Source organism: Carassius carassius, chromosome 9 (assembly GCF_963082965.1).
Source record: "Carassius carassius chromosome 9, fCarCar2.1, whole genome shotgun sequence".
Taxonomy (NCBI): domain Eukaryota; kingdom Metazoa; phylum Chordata; class Actinopteri; order Cypriniformes; family Cyprinidae; genus Carassius; species Carassius carassius.
The window spans coordinates 16994760-17013928 of NC_081763.1; the positions used below are offsets into that span (position 1 = coordinate 16994760).

The following is a 19169-nucleotide window of genomic DNA, read 5'->3' on the forward strand; positions in this document are numbered from 1 at the left end:
AAACAGCAATTATGCCAGATCTGATTAATAGTTCCTGACAAGGTGAGTGGCACAACAGAATCCCAGATGTGTATTTCCTTGACCCTTCTAATCACCCTTTCCACCAGAAGTCTGAGGCGTGCAGTGGCCTGTGTTTTTTCACACTCCTGTTTGCTGAACTGCTTGGCACATTTGAAAGATGGAATGATCTGTCTAGCACCAACACTGGAGAGCATATCTTCAATAGTGAACCCCTTGTCTGCCATAACCACATCTCCACTGCACCACACAGAGCTACGCCTACCAGACCTTTGAATGTGGTAGTGCACTTATAACTTCAGAGTGGAGTTTCAGTGATGTAGGGCTTTCACAGCAGATTTCTGTACAGTCCAGGATGACATGCAGGTTTGGATTGAACAAACAGTAATTCTCTGGCATGGAGGAGCTTATTTGTTGCATGGACATCTAAATGGGTACTGGATCCAGGCAATGGTCCTGCTCAGCATGGTCACGCTTACCCAGAAAATGTCAGCGATAACTTGATTGACTGAAACAACAAATATATATTTAATTATAAGGTAGAACCATTGTTTTTACAAAATCATTTAATTCAACAACTAGTGTTAGACTCATACAGGTATGTTATAATTAGACCAAGATTTCAATCTAATAGCTTGAAAGAATTCGCTTTACCCAGACGTAAAGTGGCCATGGTTTTATTATAGTAAAAGTGTAGTAACATGTTTTTTTAGTGTAATGATTAACGTACCATTTGTATAACCACCGTTTTACAACAAACACCATGGTTAAACTATGGTTACTATATCGACCATTTGTTTTTTTGTTTTGTTTTGTTTTTTGATAGTAAAACCTTGGTTATTTTTCGTAAGGGTAATTTTACTACTTGTCCAAAATAAAAGCTCGCTAGTTGCAATATGGCTAACTAACTTTCTAAACGTGCACACAAGACTCTCGAAAAGCATGTTATCTTCCCTATATAACTTAATAAGTGTAACATTTGAATAAAACTGTTAAAATATAAAATATCAAACGCTGCTTACCTCCTTTTGCCATCTATCAACCATGATATACCACTTCCTGTGAACGGCGTGCGTGTGACGTCACATGGGGCGGGGCAACGCTATATTCCACCTGAGTCCGTTTCGTCTGATGACTTTTTGTCCAAGGCCGTTTTGTCTGATGACTTTTTGCCTGAGTCCGTTTCGTCTGATGACTTTTTGTCCGAGTCCGTTTAGTCTGATGACTTTTTGCCTGAGTCCGTTTCGTCTGATGACTTTTTTTCTGAGTCCGTTTCGTCTGATACCTAACGTTTATTGTATGAGACCTGACACCTGACGTCGTTTTTCCTGAGACCTGAAGCTTTTTAGTCAGAGGCGCGATGCCGTTTTGTCCGATGACTGAAGCCTTTTAGTCTGAGGCATGACGCCTTTTCATTTAATGACTGAGGTCTGAGGATGTCCTAAAATGTACACCGTACACGTGATATTTCTCAGCTCCATCAAGGATTGAATGCTGAATATACCGTCATAGCTGGGAATGCAAATGCAGTAATAGGCTCTGAGAAAATCGCTTTGTTACTTTCGTCCCACGTTACTTTCGCCCCGGTTCTCCCCTAATATCGAGCCCTGGCTAAAATATAAAGACAATTTCCAGGTCAAATATTTCATCTCAAAACACTTAAAGTGCACAAGGTAGTAGCTAACAATGAAGAAAAATCAACATTACAAAAATGTATTAAAGAACATTCCCACCAATAACTTTGCTAGGTCAAAGATTTCCATGGACAGCAAATTAATCAATGGTAGGCAGAGCTTACACTGAATAGTGAAATTTTTCCCGTGTGTTTCTTTAAAAATTAAATGATGTCTGTACATCCAGTGATTAAAGGTCGTCCATTATCTTGTTGCTGATTTCTTCTGAGCGCGATTCTGACCCCCCTCCCCCTCTTCGCCGGAAAAACTCGAAGAATCAAGAACGTATATAAACGGCAGGTTTATTAGGAAAAAATATGAACGTTAAAAAAAGGAAATTTAGGAGAATCAATGAGTTGTGAACGACTTATTACCATTGTGCAAATAATGTGTAATCATTATATATATATATATATATATATAGAACAGACATTCATTCAAACCCAGCAGTGCTTCGCAAACACAAACACTTTCACTCTCACTCACAAACAGTCCTACTGGTGTGGAAGTAAACACACAAGTTTTATAATGACAGGCTCTCAAGAGTTGCTACCGGGGTGACAGTGACACAAATTGTTATGTACAAATAAAATGAAGGATAAATGACTGGATGTCCTAAAATAACATAAGCATGGCAATGTCTAACTTAAGTAACATGTGACAGTTTATGACTGATCAGTGAGCATTACATTGATTTTATGCTCCGAGATTTAAATGAAGATAAGTTTTGCTTAATAAAAGTGTTCAGTTGGGTCAGAGGTGGAAAAAAATTATTACATTTTATGAAAGGTATTAAAAAGTAATGATTATCTCAGTGCATGTCATTCTTTGCTATAATAATAATCATTTTTCGATGTTCTTGTGTTCGTGTAGGTATGCGTATCCTGGTGAACCTGCTGCTGGACACTCTGCCCATGCTAGGAAATGTGCTTCTGCTCTGTTTCTTTGTCTTCTTCATTTTTGGCATAATTGGCGTGCAGCTATGGGCTGGACTATTAAGAAATCGCTGTTACCCAGAGGAGAACTTCACCCTGTGAGTACCAAAAGAGGACGGCCGGTGGGCTTAAGGGAGTGAGAGAGAGAAAAGACTGAATATACGGAATGTTTTCAACTGTGATGTTATTGAGGAGAGCACTAAATCCAAATTGTGGGTTTATTTGGATGACGGTTTAGGTTTACAAGGATAAAAAGATTGAATTTAGGAGGCCGGATCTTCTTGAAGATGGTTTTTGGAGAGCCTGAGCACTCCATCATTGGATTGGACTTGTATTTCAAATGTCCTTCCTCTCGAAGAAGGGATACTTGATGTGTTCAATTGATGTTTTGGGATCACATTGTCTTTGGGGGCTAATGAACAAATTATTTATTCAGTTCCATGTTATCTTTGTCGTATATTCTCTCTTACTTACTTTCAGTCATCTTCTTACATGTATCCTTCTGTTAAATCTCTCCTCTCATCTTTTTGTTTTTAATGTCTACCTGCCACTAAAAATGCAAATGTGGTACCACCCATTCGATGGCTCCAGTTGATTAAAACTCAGATTGGCATCCATATTCATGAGTGGGTGTCTGCCTGAGGTTACCGTGCCAACCTTGGTCTGCCTGCCTCTCTTTGCTGTGTGATTGGATTTGAAAGGACTCACAGTGCAAGGCAGTGTGCTAGACACCCCGTGCGTTTGTATGTATGCGTGTGTGGGGGATAAAAAAGCGCATGTCTGAGTTTAAACATCAGCTGAGGTCTGATTGTCATTTATTGTCTAGCAGCGAGTTTATTTACAGGCTGTAGTCAAAGGATGATGAAGTGTTTTGAAAGAAGAGTCTATCACAGAGTCTCTTGAGAGAGCGCCTGGTTTTCTTCTGCTTTGTACATTCTCTTTAAGTCTTTTTAAAATGTACACTCACTTTCCTCTTTGGTTGGGGGTGGATTACTTAAAACAAAATGTTTTTATGGGGTTATGAAAGAACAAATACTACACAGTTTTAGTGTAGCGCATTATATAAGGCATCCCTTATATGAAAAATGTATTTTGAATTTGCAGATATTTAAGTAACTGTGCAAAATTTAGATCACAAGTAAGTCAGAACCACTGATCTATATAATAACTGGATCGCTCATCGCGTTCTAAACAGCCAACAGATAGTCAAGCCACCCGAAGTGTTCGATCCGCCATCTTATCCCTACCAGCAGAGAGCACCATTGAGTTACATTCAAACCGCTGTCCTAAAATAATCGATTTGAAGCAAATCAATCAAATCGGATTCGTTTTTATGTTGTGTATGTAAATTCATCTTTACTTCAGATGTTAGCAGTGTTTACGGTCTTTTGGGGCAGAATAAGAGATATATTCAAATCGTTTAGGTGGGTGTGTCTGCTGCGCACTGACAACACAGGTAACTGATCCCACTCAAAATATAGCCTATTTCTTTATGAACATAATTTTTCAGGAAGTGTTAAACATGAACGTATTAGTATCGGAAATGGATTTTAATATATTGCAATGGATAATACAATTATGTTGTTAATATTGCTCTATAAATGAAAAGCTTAACTTAGTATCTGGGAAATAAAGCTTTATGTATTTAAATCCGTACTGTATATAGTCATTTATTTCTCTGAATAAATTCAAATTTCAGAGTTAGCAGTTTGTAGTTTGTTATATATGTTGAGGTCGTGTCCGTCTGATGGTTATCGTGTTGATGTTCGCTACTGTAATGAACGTAGCTTTTTAATAAGTAACGTTAGGGGAAATTCGCGACCTTAAAAAAATAACCGTTTACGTTACATGCCTAGGGTGCTTGCATTGTAATAATGTACAGAAATACTTCAGATTTATAAACGCTGACTTGTTAGGTGATGTTTTCTAATTAATATCATACAATTTCCTATTAATTCAATGGAACGCAGTGTTGCCAGATTGGAAATATCCAAGTATCATACCAGAAGTTAAAAATTATCGTATCTTTAAGAAAATTATCGTACACGAGTCAAAAGAGTTATTTATCCATTCTAAACCAACAACATTTTGACACGACCTGCAAATTACCACAATAGATAACAAGGCGTATTGTTGGACGGAAGCAGTGAGACAAAATACTGTCCCATTATTTTCAGTGTCTGTCTGCGTCGCGGTGCATATTAAAACATATTAAAATTATTTTTAACACTTGCTGTGTCGCGTCCAGTGAAGAAGGAATTTAGTTGTTGCTGCGTGGTGCAGTTAACTCCACATCTGAGCCGCTGTCATCGGAATCCTGCGTGTTGCCAGATGTCGAAGGGGTTCTTGCTGTCATGGACTGCAACTAATGCTCGTTGGCTTTAAAGCAGGGCACTCTCCTGCATTCTTAACACACTCTGAGGTGCACACGAACGCATTTGGAGTGTCTGTAATGAGCCGATTTCGTGTATGAGAAAAGAAGGCCTGACTGCAACTACCCTCATTTAAACTTTCATAGAATGCTGAAATTATCGTACATTACGGGATTTTTTTCATTATTGATCGTACATCGTACAGAGGTAAAAATTATCGTACAAATACGATAATTATCGTTCATCTGGCAACACTGATAGAACGTTTATGCACACTAGGGATTACCAATATGGCGGCACGGCGGCTTTACTTTAATGACATCATGAGCAATCCAGTTCTATATTATAGATCAGTGGCCAGAACACATATTTTTACCGGCTTCAAACATTGCTTAACCAAAACAATGTAACCATAGCAACAGTTAGCTGCTCTAGCACTCTCTGAACGTCGAAACTTTAGTACTGTCATAATTTGCTTCAAAGTTTTACAAGTATATCAAAGAAAAAATGTTAAAGATGCTATAAGCAATTTAACCATTTAGCTAACTTTAGCCATTTTGCTAACTAAAGCCATTTGCTAACCATACACCATTTTAGCAAACTTGAAGTGATTCACAAGTAGTTTCTGATTGGCTTCTGATTGAATATTACATAAACAATTATAGATTGAAAGACCAAAATGTGAATCTACATGTGTATGCTCACTTGAGCTGGATATCCCTGCTGAAAAAGAGCATCATATGATGGTTATGTATGTTTTGAAACATGGCTGCTGGTTTGAGCTGGTTTAAGCTGGTCCTTAGCCAATCATGAGCTGGTTTAAAGTGAAGTGAAGTGAAGTGACATTCAGCAAAGTATGGTGACCCATACTCAGAATTTGTGCTCTGCATTTAACCCATCCGAAATGCACACACACAGAGCAGTGAACACACACACACACCCAGAGCAGTGGGCAGCCATTTATGCTGCGGCGCCCGGAGAGCAGTGGGGGGTTCGATGCCTTGCTCAAGGGCACCTAAGTCATGGTATTGAAGGTGGAGAGAGAACTGTACATGCACTCCCCCCACCCACAATTCCTGCCGGCCCGGGACTCGAACTCACAACCTTTCGATTGGGAGTCCGACTCTCTAACCATTAGGCCACGACTTAAGCTGCTCATGTGCTAATTAAGGCCAGTTCATGACCAGCAGCCTCAAAACATACCTAACCAGCATTTGCGGGGGATTTATTTTATTTTTTTCAGCGGGGATGTCATTTATTCGGTAAGAAGACACACATACAGTATAAACCAAAATATAGACAAATTTACCAATTAAATTTTGAGGTGTGCATCAGAATCTGAGATGTCTTTTTAATTTTTTTAAAAAGTCATGTGACTAAATGATTTGCTTAGATGAATACTGTGTGCTGTTGCTCCCACAAAACAGTTGCAAGAATCCAGAAACATGAAGTTTGTAACAACGCTTTGTCTGCACGGTCTGTATCTTAATTTATTACATTTATTGCATTTCAGTTTCTGCTTTGCTCCTATTTCCCCTCAAAAGTGACACTTTTGTTCTCTTAGACATACAAACGCTGTTTGTGCAATAACCTGATTTTTCACAAATTAAATTCGCTTTGATGAAAACATAGCTGATGAAACATTCTGATAGTACCTTTAAAGTAGTGATGAAAGTAGGGACTGATTTACAGATCTGTATTTTGACGTACATCTGAGCAAAATGTGTTACTATTCATTGGTTATTATTTTAAAGATGTGGACATTGCATTCAAAAATAAATGAGAGCTTCAGTTCATTGCAGGGGTGGAGAATAAGCAAATAAATATTGAAGCCAATATTGAGGCAAACAAATATAAAAATTGTTTGCAATCAGATCAATAACTTTGCGAGTTGTCGCTTAAATTTTCAACATGTTTTAAGACTGTTAATGTTAACTATTCTACAGGCACCATAAAGACAATTTATTTTATTTCATTTTCACAGCATCTGAAGTGAAAGAAAATTCATTTAAAAAGTCGACTTCTCCTCGGGGCTTGTTTCTATGCTGCATTCCTTAACATTCACACACCTGCGATGACCCATAAACAGTTTGTCAGTCATTGGTCAATTATCTCCATGTGCGAGGGCAGTCTTATTGCCATTGGAATGTCATTTTTGTGCAACAGTGGGGTGTTAGCAGTGTGCCACACTGGGCTGTGCTTCTCAGTGTGCTGCCTTGCTGTGCCCGAGCCCTGGCACTGGCACAAACATCATTCACACTCCAGCACTCCTTGCAGAGCCCTGACAGACCTACTGATTCCCTCTCTCTCTGTCTTTCTCTCCCAACCCCCCCAGTTGTCACCATACCGCTGAGCTCTTAAAGAAAATCAGTGCCACGTGGTACAGCTGGACTGTCGTGCTAAAAGTGTGGACTGACTTTTATAGGAGAGATCTCAGTGTGTTGCGCACAAAGCCCACAGGGGAATCTACGATGCTTTGACGCATTGGCTCAATTTGCCATATCACAGGCATTGATTAGTTTTGTGCGTTGGAAATATGCACACGCATATCCTCGTACGAGTGTCACCATAGTGGTCTACCTAGACAAATTGCTTTTACTGGTGTATCCTGATATACCATTGCTCATTACTGCTATCGAATGGTTCAGATCTTTTGGCTGCCGTGTTGTTGAAGGGCAAAGGAAAAACGTTCTCCATGACGGAAACATTCTTGGCCTTTATCGAGGAGTGCTCCGTCCAAATGGGGAGAATTACACCCTGGGGATGATGAACCAATGCTTTCTTGGCGCTAGGGATATGCCGGTATCAAATTTTCCCATTGCGGTTAATTGATAATGCTTTTATCACGGTATACGGTATTATCAGGGTGTTGAAATTTTGTTTTAAAAAAGTGGTCATAATACAGTATAACAGGTTAAATAATGTTTTTTCTTATAACAAAAATAACTAAACATTTAAAACAAAGCAATACAGAAAAATATATAAAAGTTAAATGTTTTACACATTAGAGTGCAAAAGAACTATAAAGACCAATAGGTATCACTTTACAGTAAGACCTCATTAGTTAACCTTAGTTAATGCATTAACATTCAAGGCAAGGCAAGTTTATTTATAGCACATTTCGTACACAATGGTATTTCAAAAAAGAAAGTTAAAAAAAAGTAATGAAGAAAAATAATCACAAAAATAAAAAGCAATTTAAGAACTTGAAAATGAAAATGATTTAAAAATTGACTTAAAATGAATTTAAGACAGTTTAAAAATAGAAAATGATTTTACATAAAATACAGTGCAATACATAAAATATAGTGTAATCAGTTCGGACATCGCATAGTGCTCATTCAATAAATGCACAGCTAAACAATGAGCAATAGCTACATTTGCTATAGATGTTATTAATCTTTGTTAAAAAATACAAGTCTTAGTTCATGTTAGTTCATTAAATAACACAGTTGCAACTTTCAATTTTAACAATGTGTTATTAAATATTGGAATACCTAAGATAAATGAATGTTCAGAATAATTTTTTCATTGGCAGTTTATGTTAACTAATGAAGCCTTAATATAAAGTGTGAATGAACAATAAAAGATCAAAACACTTTCAAACAATATCTAGGGCATTTGTAGTCCAGATAAAAAAAATAAAAATAAAATAATGTTTGAAGATAAATAGCCTATTTAGTCTAAATATTTCAGTAGTTGGCTCTGTAATAAACACCATAGGGAAAACACAAATCTGAATGGTTATTTAAGATAATTTTTTTGTTTACAGAGTAAGGGCTGCATTTAGCACCATCTGCTGTCAGAGACTGAATGTGCTTTCATTCAGCGCGTCTCTCACGTGTTCCTCCATGTGCTTCTCATGCGTGCTTGTTTGCATCAGAGCGCATGCGCTCTTTCAAGCAGCATACAGCGATGTTGTGCATTTTAAGCAGCTGATGGGAATAATATTCTTAAAATGCATTCCAAATTCTAAATAATTTGTAATGTATATTTATTCACGGTATTTAGAAGTGCCCACGATAACAATATGCATAATAATCACCGCAATATATCGCATTACCGAATACCGCACAAGTCTACTTGGCGCCGATACCTCCAACATGGCTGTCATGGGAACTTTGTGTGTGTTTGCGTGTGCGTGTGTGCGCGCATTTAGATTTAACTGTCTAGACCGCAAAGCAATAGTAACATTGATTGGTCAGTGTGGCTTGCATGAGCTATGCTTGTTTGTGATTGGTGGACAAATTGCATTGCACGTTGGTGCATATACATGGATGTGTGAGAGAAATGGGAAAAGAGAGAAAAAGGGAGAGAGATTGGGGGAAAGGGAGTGTAAGTAGTCATCGTGACCCTGTTATGTGTATGCGAGAGTGAGTGGCTGATGGAAACAGCTATTTCTGGGCAGTAAACCACTGTGATTAAGGGGCAGGCTGCCCTCAATGGGTCACTCCCAGAGACATGGGCTTCACACACATGTACACACACACTACACACTCTCAGTTGGTTTGTTGTAGAATTAATCCACACTGGTTGCTGCTCAGATCTCTTTAGGTCTGCTTAGAGATAGATATTTCAGCTATACTGCAAGAACACACTTTAATTATGGCAACACGTCTGTTGAGATACATAGATGCAAAATGATTCAAGTTCTGCCATTGAAAATACAATATCTGAGTATGAATTTTAATAGTTTTTTTCTTAGATTTATATATTTTTATAGTTGTTTTTTTCTTCTTATAAGCACAGACCTCTCAACATTTCGTTAATGTTTTACTAGAAAAAAAACACCAGTAGTATAAGAAAAAATTACTTAAATCTGGGAGTGTGTGACATATATATATGTGTGTGTGTGTGTGTAATGTATATGTCTAATATATAATATATACTTCAAAAAAATATATATAGAAGTAGAAATAGTAGAAATTTGACAGCTGGCAGAGATTGTGGGTGGATGGATAGATAGAGTTTTTTTAACAGTGAGTTTTCAAAATCCTTGACTTTTCCTTTTGTCTTGTCCTCAGCACATCTGGCATCACCCTCCCCGCCCCATATTATCAGCCTGAGGAGGATGACGAGCGGCCCTTCATCTGCTCTCTGGCTCAGGATAACGGCATCATGTCCTGCAGGGATGTACCCGCTCGGAGAGAAGGTGGACGGGAGTGCTGTCTTAATAAAGAGGATGCGCTGCACCGTCAGGCCCTGGGCCTGAGCGCAGAACCGCTGGTCAATGGCAGTGCCTCCGCCATGGGGCTCTGTGTGAACTGGAACCACTATTACACCCGCTGTCACACAGGACACACCAACCCACATAAAGGAGCGATCAATTTTGACAACATAGGTTACGCATGGATCGTCATATTTCAGGTATGCGATTGAGTCAAGTGGCATTTGTCGAAATTACACGTTTTAGGTGAACCTATCATTAATCGACAGCACTTGCTACATGGTGTAAATGTGATCTAAAGTATTTTGTTACCCAATCACTCAAACCACATTCAGAGGAAGTTGAAAATGCATGTGACAGCATTGCATGTGTAGTGTATTGCAAATGCTAATCCGTCCTAATGCGTCTTGGACAACAGTGTAGGGTCACCTACACACCTATCAATCATCAGTTGTGGTAAAACAAAGGTTTAAAGATATTTTTTTTTACAAATGAGGTAAGAAAAATCAGCTTCTTTTCATTTTGAAGTCATTGGGATTTTACTTACCCATTGACAAATAGTTTTAAGAATTTGCATTTATTTATTTAGCAAAGTGTTTATCCAAAGCAACTTCACATTATTTGCAGTGCACAATGCCAAGTTTAAGTATGAGCTAGATTACCTTGCTGAACTGATGAAGAATCTAACAAAAGTGAGGTTGTAATGAGTGTTGTTGTTGTCTTAATGCTTCTAAATCTTATAATAACATACATTTTGTATATAGACACAAAATCAGATACTCTACCTTCAAAATCCAATCACAAATAGTAGACACGTTACATAAACAGCATTTGTGATGGATCATCTGAGACGGATCTTTCCCAGGTGTATAAAGAGCTTGAATGTGATCTGATCTGGTCTGTGCAGGTGATCACTCTGGAGGGTTGGGTGGAGATCATGTACTACGTCATGGATGCTCATTCCTTCTACAACTTCATCTACTTCATATTCCTCATTATCGTAAGTTTTTAGACCTTGCTGTGCATGTGTTCAGAGATGAAGCATGTGCCCTAATTATTGAGAACTTGTAGTTTGTGGTTTTATATGGCATATGTAGTCTGGGAGGACCTGAAGTTTGGTGACCTTTAACAGGGCCAGAGGGTGAACTACCATATTTTTCGGACTATAAGTCGCACCTAAATATAAGTCGCATCAGTCCAAAAATACGTCATGACAAGGAAAAAAACATATAAGTCGGACTGGACTATAAGTCGCATTTAACATTACCGTCTCCAGCCGCGAGAGGGTGCTCTATGTTTTCAGTGTAGACTACAGGAGTACTGAGCAGCATAGAGCGCCCTCTCGTGGCTGGAGACGGTAATGTTTTAACTTGATTCCTTTTTTTCTTGGTTCATGTCAAATTAATTTTGATAAATAAGTCGCACCTGACTATAAGTCGCAGGACCAGCCAAACTATGAAAAAAAAGTGCGACTTATAGTCCGGAAAATATGGTATATGTTTGGTCTCACTGGTAAGAACAAAAAGGTCATGTCTTTCGCCTGGACACAAAAACACAGCTTAACACATCGCAACAAAGAATCTTTTAACACAAAGCCTACTATTAGGGATGTTGTGATATAAATATCCCTGATAAGACCATAATTATTTTCATGTTATAGCTGTTAGCTAATAAATGGCTGATATTAATATATGTCTACTGTTTTGTCTAAATAAAAATTAAAGAAATCTAAAATTAAATTATTTTAAATGTAAATTTAAAGTTAGGCATTAGGCATCACAACATCTAAAAAACAGATGTACATTTTGAGGTTAAAGAAATCACCAATATCAACTGATAACCACTATTTTGCATCTAATATATTGTGCATTGCTACTACTAATTGTTTACTTTTTCTGTTCTAAAACAATCATCTTGTAAAAAAAATTAGACTTGTATTTAATGTTTAGAGTGCCATCTGTAAGCTCAAACTTAATACAGTAGTTTTAATGCAAGGCCATGTAACGTCTAATAGACATTTATCAGCTTGATTAGTCCTGCCATATGGTGCATTGCAAGTGAAGTTTAAAATCTTGAAAAAAAAAACACTACTGTTATTCCTCAGAGATGCGTCTGGACCCAGCTTTTATTGACAGACTGAACTTAACTGAATCTACAGGACTCCTGTTGATGGCCTGAAGGTGTCAAAGATGCAGATATTAGCTAAACAGCACATTTAGTAGTCTACAGAGCCTCAGGGATCAATTAGGCAATGAACAACATAGTGAAGAATCAATAGCTGGACACTATAAGATGCATTTATCTTTGCTTGGGCTGCATGTTTAACGATGCTGTGATGGAGCCAGTTCTTGTACCGCGCCGGCCATCTTCATTGAATGTTAGGAACAGCAGCGAAAGAAACAGCCCTGCAGTGAGATGTGCTTCGGATAACATCTCCTCCCAAGATTAAAGGAGAGAGAGAGCGGAAAAGAAATGCCCTGAGGATAAGGAGGAAAAGGATCTGAGACTGAAAGACAGCAGGAGACTAAAGGAATAAAAGAGGAAGGGAATGGATTTAGGAATAAGATGTGGAGGCCTGATAGTGGAGAGGTCTGCTCAGATTTGTTGTGGCTATTTGTGCTTTTCTTTACCTTTCTTGTTTCCTGTGTTCAGACACATGTTAGACATCTCTCCTGGAGACAACAAGATCCATTTTAGCCCATCAAATGGCAAGTATAGGGAGATGTGGGTGTGTGTGTGTAGCTAATGCAGGGCCTAATCCTGTGTAGGTCAGCGGAATGAAAGCAATAGCAGTTAATTGGAGCCCATCAGACTGGTGGACCCCTACCGCCATCTCTGCAGTCTCCCCCTTCCTGACAGAGACCCTGCCACCCCGACACATGCACCCTGCGAAGCTGTCATGTGATTTTGCCCAGCATGCACCAGCAGAACGCTGACTGATGGAATTTGACAATGAGTGAAGTATAAAGAGACTCAGGTCTGAGACATCATTTAGATTAGTCATTAGCAGTATTGTGTTGCTAAATAAACAGGAAGTGAATCAATAGGTGCAGTGCAATTGATTCTGCTTTCTACTCGCCCTCATGATGTACCAAAGTTTTTGTTTACCACCGTTTTTGTTTTAGCTATTTAAAGTATTTAAAGTTTAACTTCAATTTTTTTTAAATCCTACATGTTGTTGAATTCCTGAAGTATTCCAATTGCACAAGGCATATATATATAAACATTAGCCCACTGAACCGCATTTAACAAGGCAATTTCCAATTTTATAATGTTAATAAAGTTTCATAGTCTCAAAGTCACTGAATTCAATGTTTCTGAAGTAGTTTAAGTCTTTGGTTCTTTAAATTGTGATGCTTGTGGTTCACATTAAACAAAAACCCACTAATTCACTATCTCAACAAATTAGAATACTTCATAAGACCAATAGAAAAAAAAACATTTTTAGTGAATATTTGGCATTCTGGAAAGTATGTTAATTTACTGTACATGTACTCAATACTTGATAGGGGCTCCTTTTGCTTTAATTACTGCCTCAATTCGGCGTGGCATGGAGGTGATCAGTTTGCGGCATTGCTGAGGAGGTATGAAGCCCAGGTTTCTTTGACAGTGGCCTTCAGCTCATCTGGATTTTTTGCTCTCTTGTTTCTCATTTTCCTCTTGATAATACCCCATAGATTCTCTCTGGGGTTCAGGTCTGGTGAGTTTGCTGGCCAGTCAAGCACACCAACACCATGGTCATTTAACCAACTTTTGGTGCTTTTTGCAGTGTGGGCAGGTGCCAAATCCTGCTGGAAAATGAAATCAGCATCTTCAAAAAGCTGGTCAGCAGAAGGAAACATAAAGTGCTCCAAAATTTCTTGGTGAACGGGTGCAGTGACTTTGGTTTTCAAAAAACACAATGGACCAACAGCTGCAGATGACATTGCACCCCAAATCATTACAGACTGTGGACACTTATCACTGGACTCTAAGAACTTCTCCACCCTTCCCCCAGACTCTAGGACCTTGGTTTCCAAATGAAATACAAAACTTGCTCTCATCTGAAAAGAAGACTTTGGACCACTGGGTAACAGTACAGTTCTTCTTTTTCTTAGCCCAGGTAAGACGCCCCTGATGTTGTCCGTGGTTCAGGAGTGGCTTAACAAGAGGAATACGACAACTGTAGCCAAATTCCTTGACACGTCTGTATGCCTTAACCTCATCCTCAGTCCATTCCTTGTGAAGTTCACTCAAATTCTTGAATTGATTTTGCTTGACAATCCTCATAAGGCTGCTGTTCTCTCGGATGGTTGTGCATCTTTTTCTTCCACACTTTTTCCGTCCACTCAACTTACTGTTAACATGCTTGGATACAGCACTCCGTGAACAGCCAGCTTCTCTGACAATGAATGTTTGTGGTTACCCTCCTTGTGAAGGGTGTCTAAGATTGTCTTCTGGACAACTGTCAGATCAGCAGTCTTCCCCATGATTGTGTAGCCTAGTGAACCAAACTGAGAGACCATTTTGAAGGCTCAGGAAACCTTTGCAAGCGTTTTGAGATTATTAGCTGATTGGTTTGATATTGCATGGATTGGTTTTTATTTATTTAATTTTAAACAGTGTTAACTGTTGACAACAAGTGTTGACATCAGCATTGAGGTTGATGTAGTTTATAGCCTACCTTTAGCATTTTACCTTTGGTGATTTTTATTAATGTGTGTTCATTTATGAAGATCATATAGATGAACAAATCAAAGATATTAACTTTTTGTCAAGGGATCCAGGGAAATGCTTACTTTTAGGCTGATCTACAAAAATATGTCATCCCTATGGCACTTTATCACAGAATTAAGCCAAAATATGCTGGTTTATGTCTTCATGCATCCCCAGTTTTTGTCTGTGCTTGTCATCACCATGTGTGCATTAACTATATATACTAGAGGGTATTTTTTTGTTTGTTTTGTTATAGAAAAAAAAAGATAAAATAACTGTGAAATATGTGACAGCAGGTGCAAAAAACTAAGCGTGCCATAAGCTTTAAATTAGAAATAGTTTTCCTAAAAAATATACATATATTATTATTATTATTATTATTATTATTATTATTATTATTATTAAGTATCCTCTTGATTTTTAAATTTGTATTTATTAAATATTTTGAAAGGAAAATGCAATTTCTGCGCTTCTGGATACCCTCTTTTTTTTAAATAAACAGAAGTATTGTTCCAAAGTAAATCAAATGTGACTTAGCATTATGTACCTGTTAGTCGTATGTGGTTATACAGCTGGAAACAACAGCTAAATCCCCACGTGATCTGAAGTGTTTGAGGGGAGTAAGTTGTGTATTTTCACTGTATATGTGTGTGCAGGTTTATGCGAGTGTGTCCCTCTGCACTTTTATTTACTTCTTTGACGCCCTGCTCTGTCTGTAACTTGGCAACCACACAGTCAGCCATCGCTACCTGTAGAGAGAGGGCCATAGTGTTCTGACACAACCCACACCCTGCCGATGCAGCTCTATTCACTTCCTTTCACTTCTGTTGAACATCAAAGAAATTAATTCAGGCTCGCCTTGTGAGTGATCACAAAAACTTAGATTAAAAACATTGTCTCTGATTACAAGCAATAAAATAATAACAAATCTTGTTATATTTTTGACATGCTGCTTATGGGTTTCACCGAAGGATGTGATTTATGAACTGATGGCATGGGAAGAAATTTTAATTTAATTTTATATTATATTTTTATATAATATAGTTATATAACTGCAAAGATACCCCTGCCTTTGCACATTGATGGCACAATAATTTAATGACCGGTTCTGCCTACGTTTTTTTTTTTTGGACAGGCAGTCTTAAGGTCAACCTGCCTGCAGCCAGACCCTTCCATTGTAAGAGCAGTATTAAATGAGAATATAAATCACCTTGTCACATTTCATCCAACTGTAACAGAACTGAAGTATACTCCCTAACTAACACCCTTTTGACCTCTCCCTTTCTATTCCTGCCTTGTTCCATCTGTATGTCTGATATTTCTTTTTTTTCTTTTTCTTTTTCTTTTTTTTCAATCTGTTTTAATGAGCTTTTTTTATAATCTGTAATAATGGTGCTGACATTTCTTAACTTTAGTAGAGTAACCATTTTGGATTTAAAGTAGTACATGAATTCGAATAAGTTCTTCATGGCTAATCTTCTCATTTTGTGGGCTAAGTATCAGTCATTGAGTGATTGAGATTAACCACATTAATAACCAGTTTAAATTGATACATGAATTAATCATTTAGACCAGCTATTCATGAAAGTGAATAGTTTCAAAGATTTTATTTATTAATTTATTTACATCATGATCTCTCAGAAAGTGCCAATGATTTTTATATTTATTTATTTATTATTTTTTTAAGAGAACTAGAGTCAACGTCTAGATTTTTAGCAAGTAATGATGTAACTCATAATATATTCTTCACACAAAGCTATCATTACCACTTTTATGGTGCTTATTTTGTCATTTTGAGGTCCTCTTTCATAATATTCAAGAATGCCCTGAATTTTCTCAAAAGTTCACACTTGCGTTCCACAGAAGAAAGTCAGTGATATTGTTAAGGTACGAGGGTGAGTAAATAATGACAGAATTGTCATTTTCAGTGAATTATCACTTTAAAATATCAAATATACTGTATATAAAGCATTGTGTGTGTGTGTGTGTGTGTGTGTGTGTGTGTGTGTGTGTACCTACTTAACCATATTTTGGGGACAAATTTGTACTCAAAGGTGAGGTAAACCTGACAATATCTCCAAAACTTCCTTTTGGGGATGTCCTCATTTGGAAAAACTGGTTTAAAAATAAAGTAAACAAAGTTTTGTTTTGTTTTTTATTGTAAAAATGCAGAAGGTTTCCTGTAAGGGATAGGGTTAGATGTAGGGTTGGTGTAGGGCAGGGATCCTGAAATCCACTTTCCTGCAGAGTTTAGCTCTAACCCTAATCTAACACACCTGAGCATGCTAATCAATGTCTTCAGGATCATTAGAAAATCACAGGTAGGTGAGTTTGATCAAGGTTGGAGCTAAACTCTGCAGCGCATTGGCCCTCCAGGGCAAGATTTGAATAACCCTGGTGTAGGGCGATGTACGGTCTTTACAGTATAAAAACCATTACACCTATGGAATGTTCCCATTTAGATAGCTAAGTAAACGTGTGTGTGTGTGTTAAAGTTTGCAGAGGAATTGATGAGAGGAAAGGTGACTGCAAGGAAAGAAGTTGTCTATCTGCATAAAACCGAGGTCCAACTCCTGATTAGGAGCAGTCCAGTCACACATCAGACTCCCAAATCAGGACAGCAGATGTGGAGGCAGGACACACCTGCACAGCTGCCCGCACACACACTTCTGTGCATTTCTCCACCTCCTCTGTCCTCACGACTCATCTGTCCTCTATGATCCCTACTTCACATATGCAGAAAACAATCTGTACTTTCATTAAGAGCTAAGAGCAAGCTCGGTGTGTGTTCCTGTGTTGACAAATGTCAGTGATATGAATGACGAATTATATAAGAGCAGGCTTTCTGCTCTGTTGAATCTGGAACTGGTTCGCTTTGAGTCTTTAAAATGATTGGCTCACAATTCTAATCTGTTTCACTCTGGCAGAGGGATCTAGCCCTTCTCTGCGAGGACTAGAAGATATTTAGATGTTTTGCTCCTATGAAAGAGCCTGATAATTATAGCATATCAAATCCAGCTCTTCTTTGGGCGTCTGCTGACTTTTTCAAACATAGGGTCCGTTTATAGCAGCTCATCTAGACAGCTATGGCCGCTGCTTATGCCAAACACTGCAGCGCAGGCTGCTTTAGAGAGCTTAGAGGGGTTTTTGGTGTCATGTAGATCTGGATATTTCAAGCACCTGAGAATTCACACGTAGTGCAAGGGTTATGGTAACAGAATTGAGCTTAAAAATGATCTTTAATGTACAAATTGCTCAAATAAATAAACTCAAATATATGTTTTCAAAGGTGTGGTTCACCCAAAAAGGAATATTTGTTTATTAATTCATATACTCAACGTGTCATTTCAAACCAAGTCATTTTTCACAATGTTAACTGGAGCATTCAAGCTTTAAAAACATTGCAAGTATATATATAGCAGCATTGTGTGTTATATTGTATGGAAGTGTAGAAGTCCTACAATACTCTTGTATGACAAAAAGGCCAAAATGTTGCTATCCAGTGAAAATTCCACTAGCAATCCATAGAATATTTATGAAAGAAGCACTAAGGTATGATTCGTAAATGAATCTGGTGGATTTTCTGTTTCTTTTGTTAAGATTGGTTGAATTGCTGGATCCAGATAACGCAATAAGTCTGATGGATTTGTTCGCAAGTTCAGCTCATTGACATTGTTATTGCTGTGACTATTAAGTCAGTAAATTAAACTGAACATCTGAATCTGTCCAATTTAAAGTTGAGATTGTCAATGAATAATTATTTAAATTGTTGTCTGTTCGCCAGAAATTAGCTCCAATATTTCTCCAGTCTCTTTTATCAAGAGAAGAAAATCAGTCATGGGGTTTAGAGCAACGGGAGTAAATGATGATTTTGACTCTCCCTCTTCTTATTGCTGTTCCAGATTGGATCTTTCTTCATGATTAATCTGTGCCTCGTGGTCATTGCCACTCAGTTTTCGGAGACCAAACAGCGAGAGCACCAGCTGATGCAAGAGCAACGTGCTCGCTGCCTGTCCTCCAGCACGCTGGCTTCGCTCGCTGAGCCCGGAGACTGTTACGAGGAGCTCTTCCAGCTGGTCTGTCACATCCTGCGCAAGGCCCGCCGCCGCTCAGCCGCCCTGTACTACATGCTCCGTGGCAAAGCCCCTCCCCCTGGGGGAGGGAGGGGGCGTGGCAAAGGAGGGGCAGGATCGGCAGGGGGAGGGGCCAATGTGAATGGCAGCGAAAGACACCACTGCCATTCTACTCAGAGTAAGTAAGGAGAGAGTTGAATGATATTGGGTCATAGAAAAGCTGTGTCTAAAAACTA

General features: G+C 38.3%; 1 protein-coding gene across 2 annotated transcripts in view; it reads left to right on the forward strand.

The window, feature by feature from the left end:
• Positions 1-19169, forward strand: part of LOC132149096 (voltage-dependent T-type calcium channel subunit alpha-1I-like) — a 119381-nt gene that overhangs the window by 31625 nt on the left and 68587 nt on the right. For both annotated transcript variants that reach the window (XM_059558039.1, XM_059558038.1), the window contains exons 4-7: positions 2565-2724; positions 10023-10365; positions 11073-11165; positions 18763-19111. In XM_059558039.1, the coding sequence (XP_059414022.1) occupies positions 2565-2724; positions 10023-10365; positions 11073-11165; positions 18763-19111 (945 nt within the window). The remainder of the gene's footprint in view (positions 1-2564; positions 2725-10022; positions 10366-11072; positions 11166-18762; positions 19112-19169) is intronic.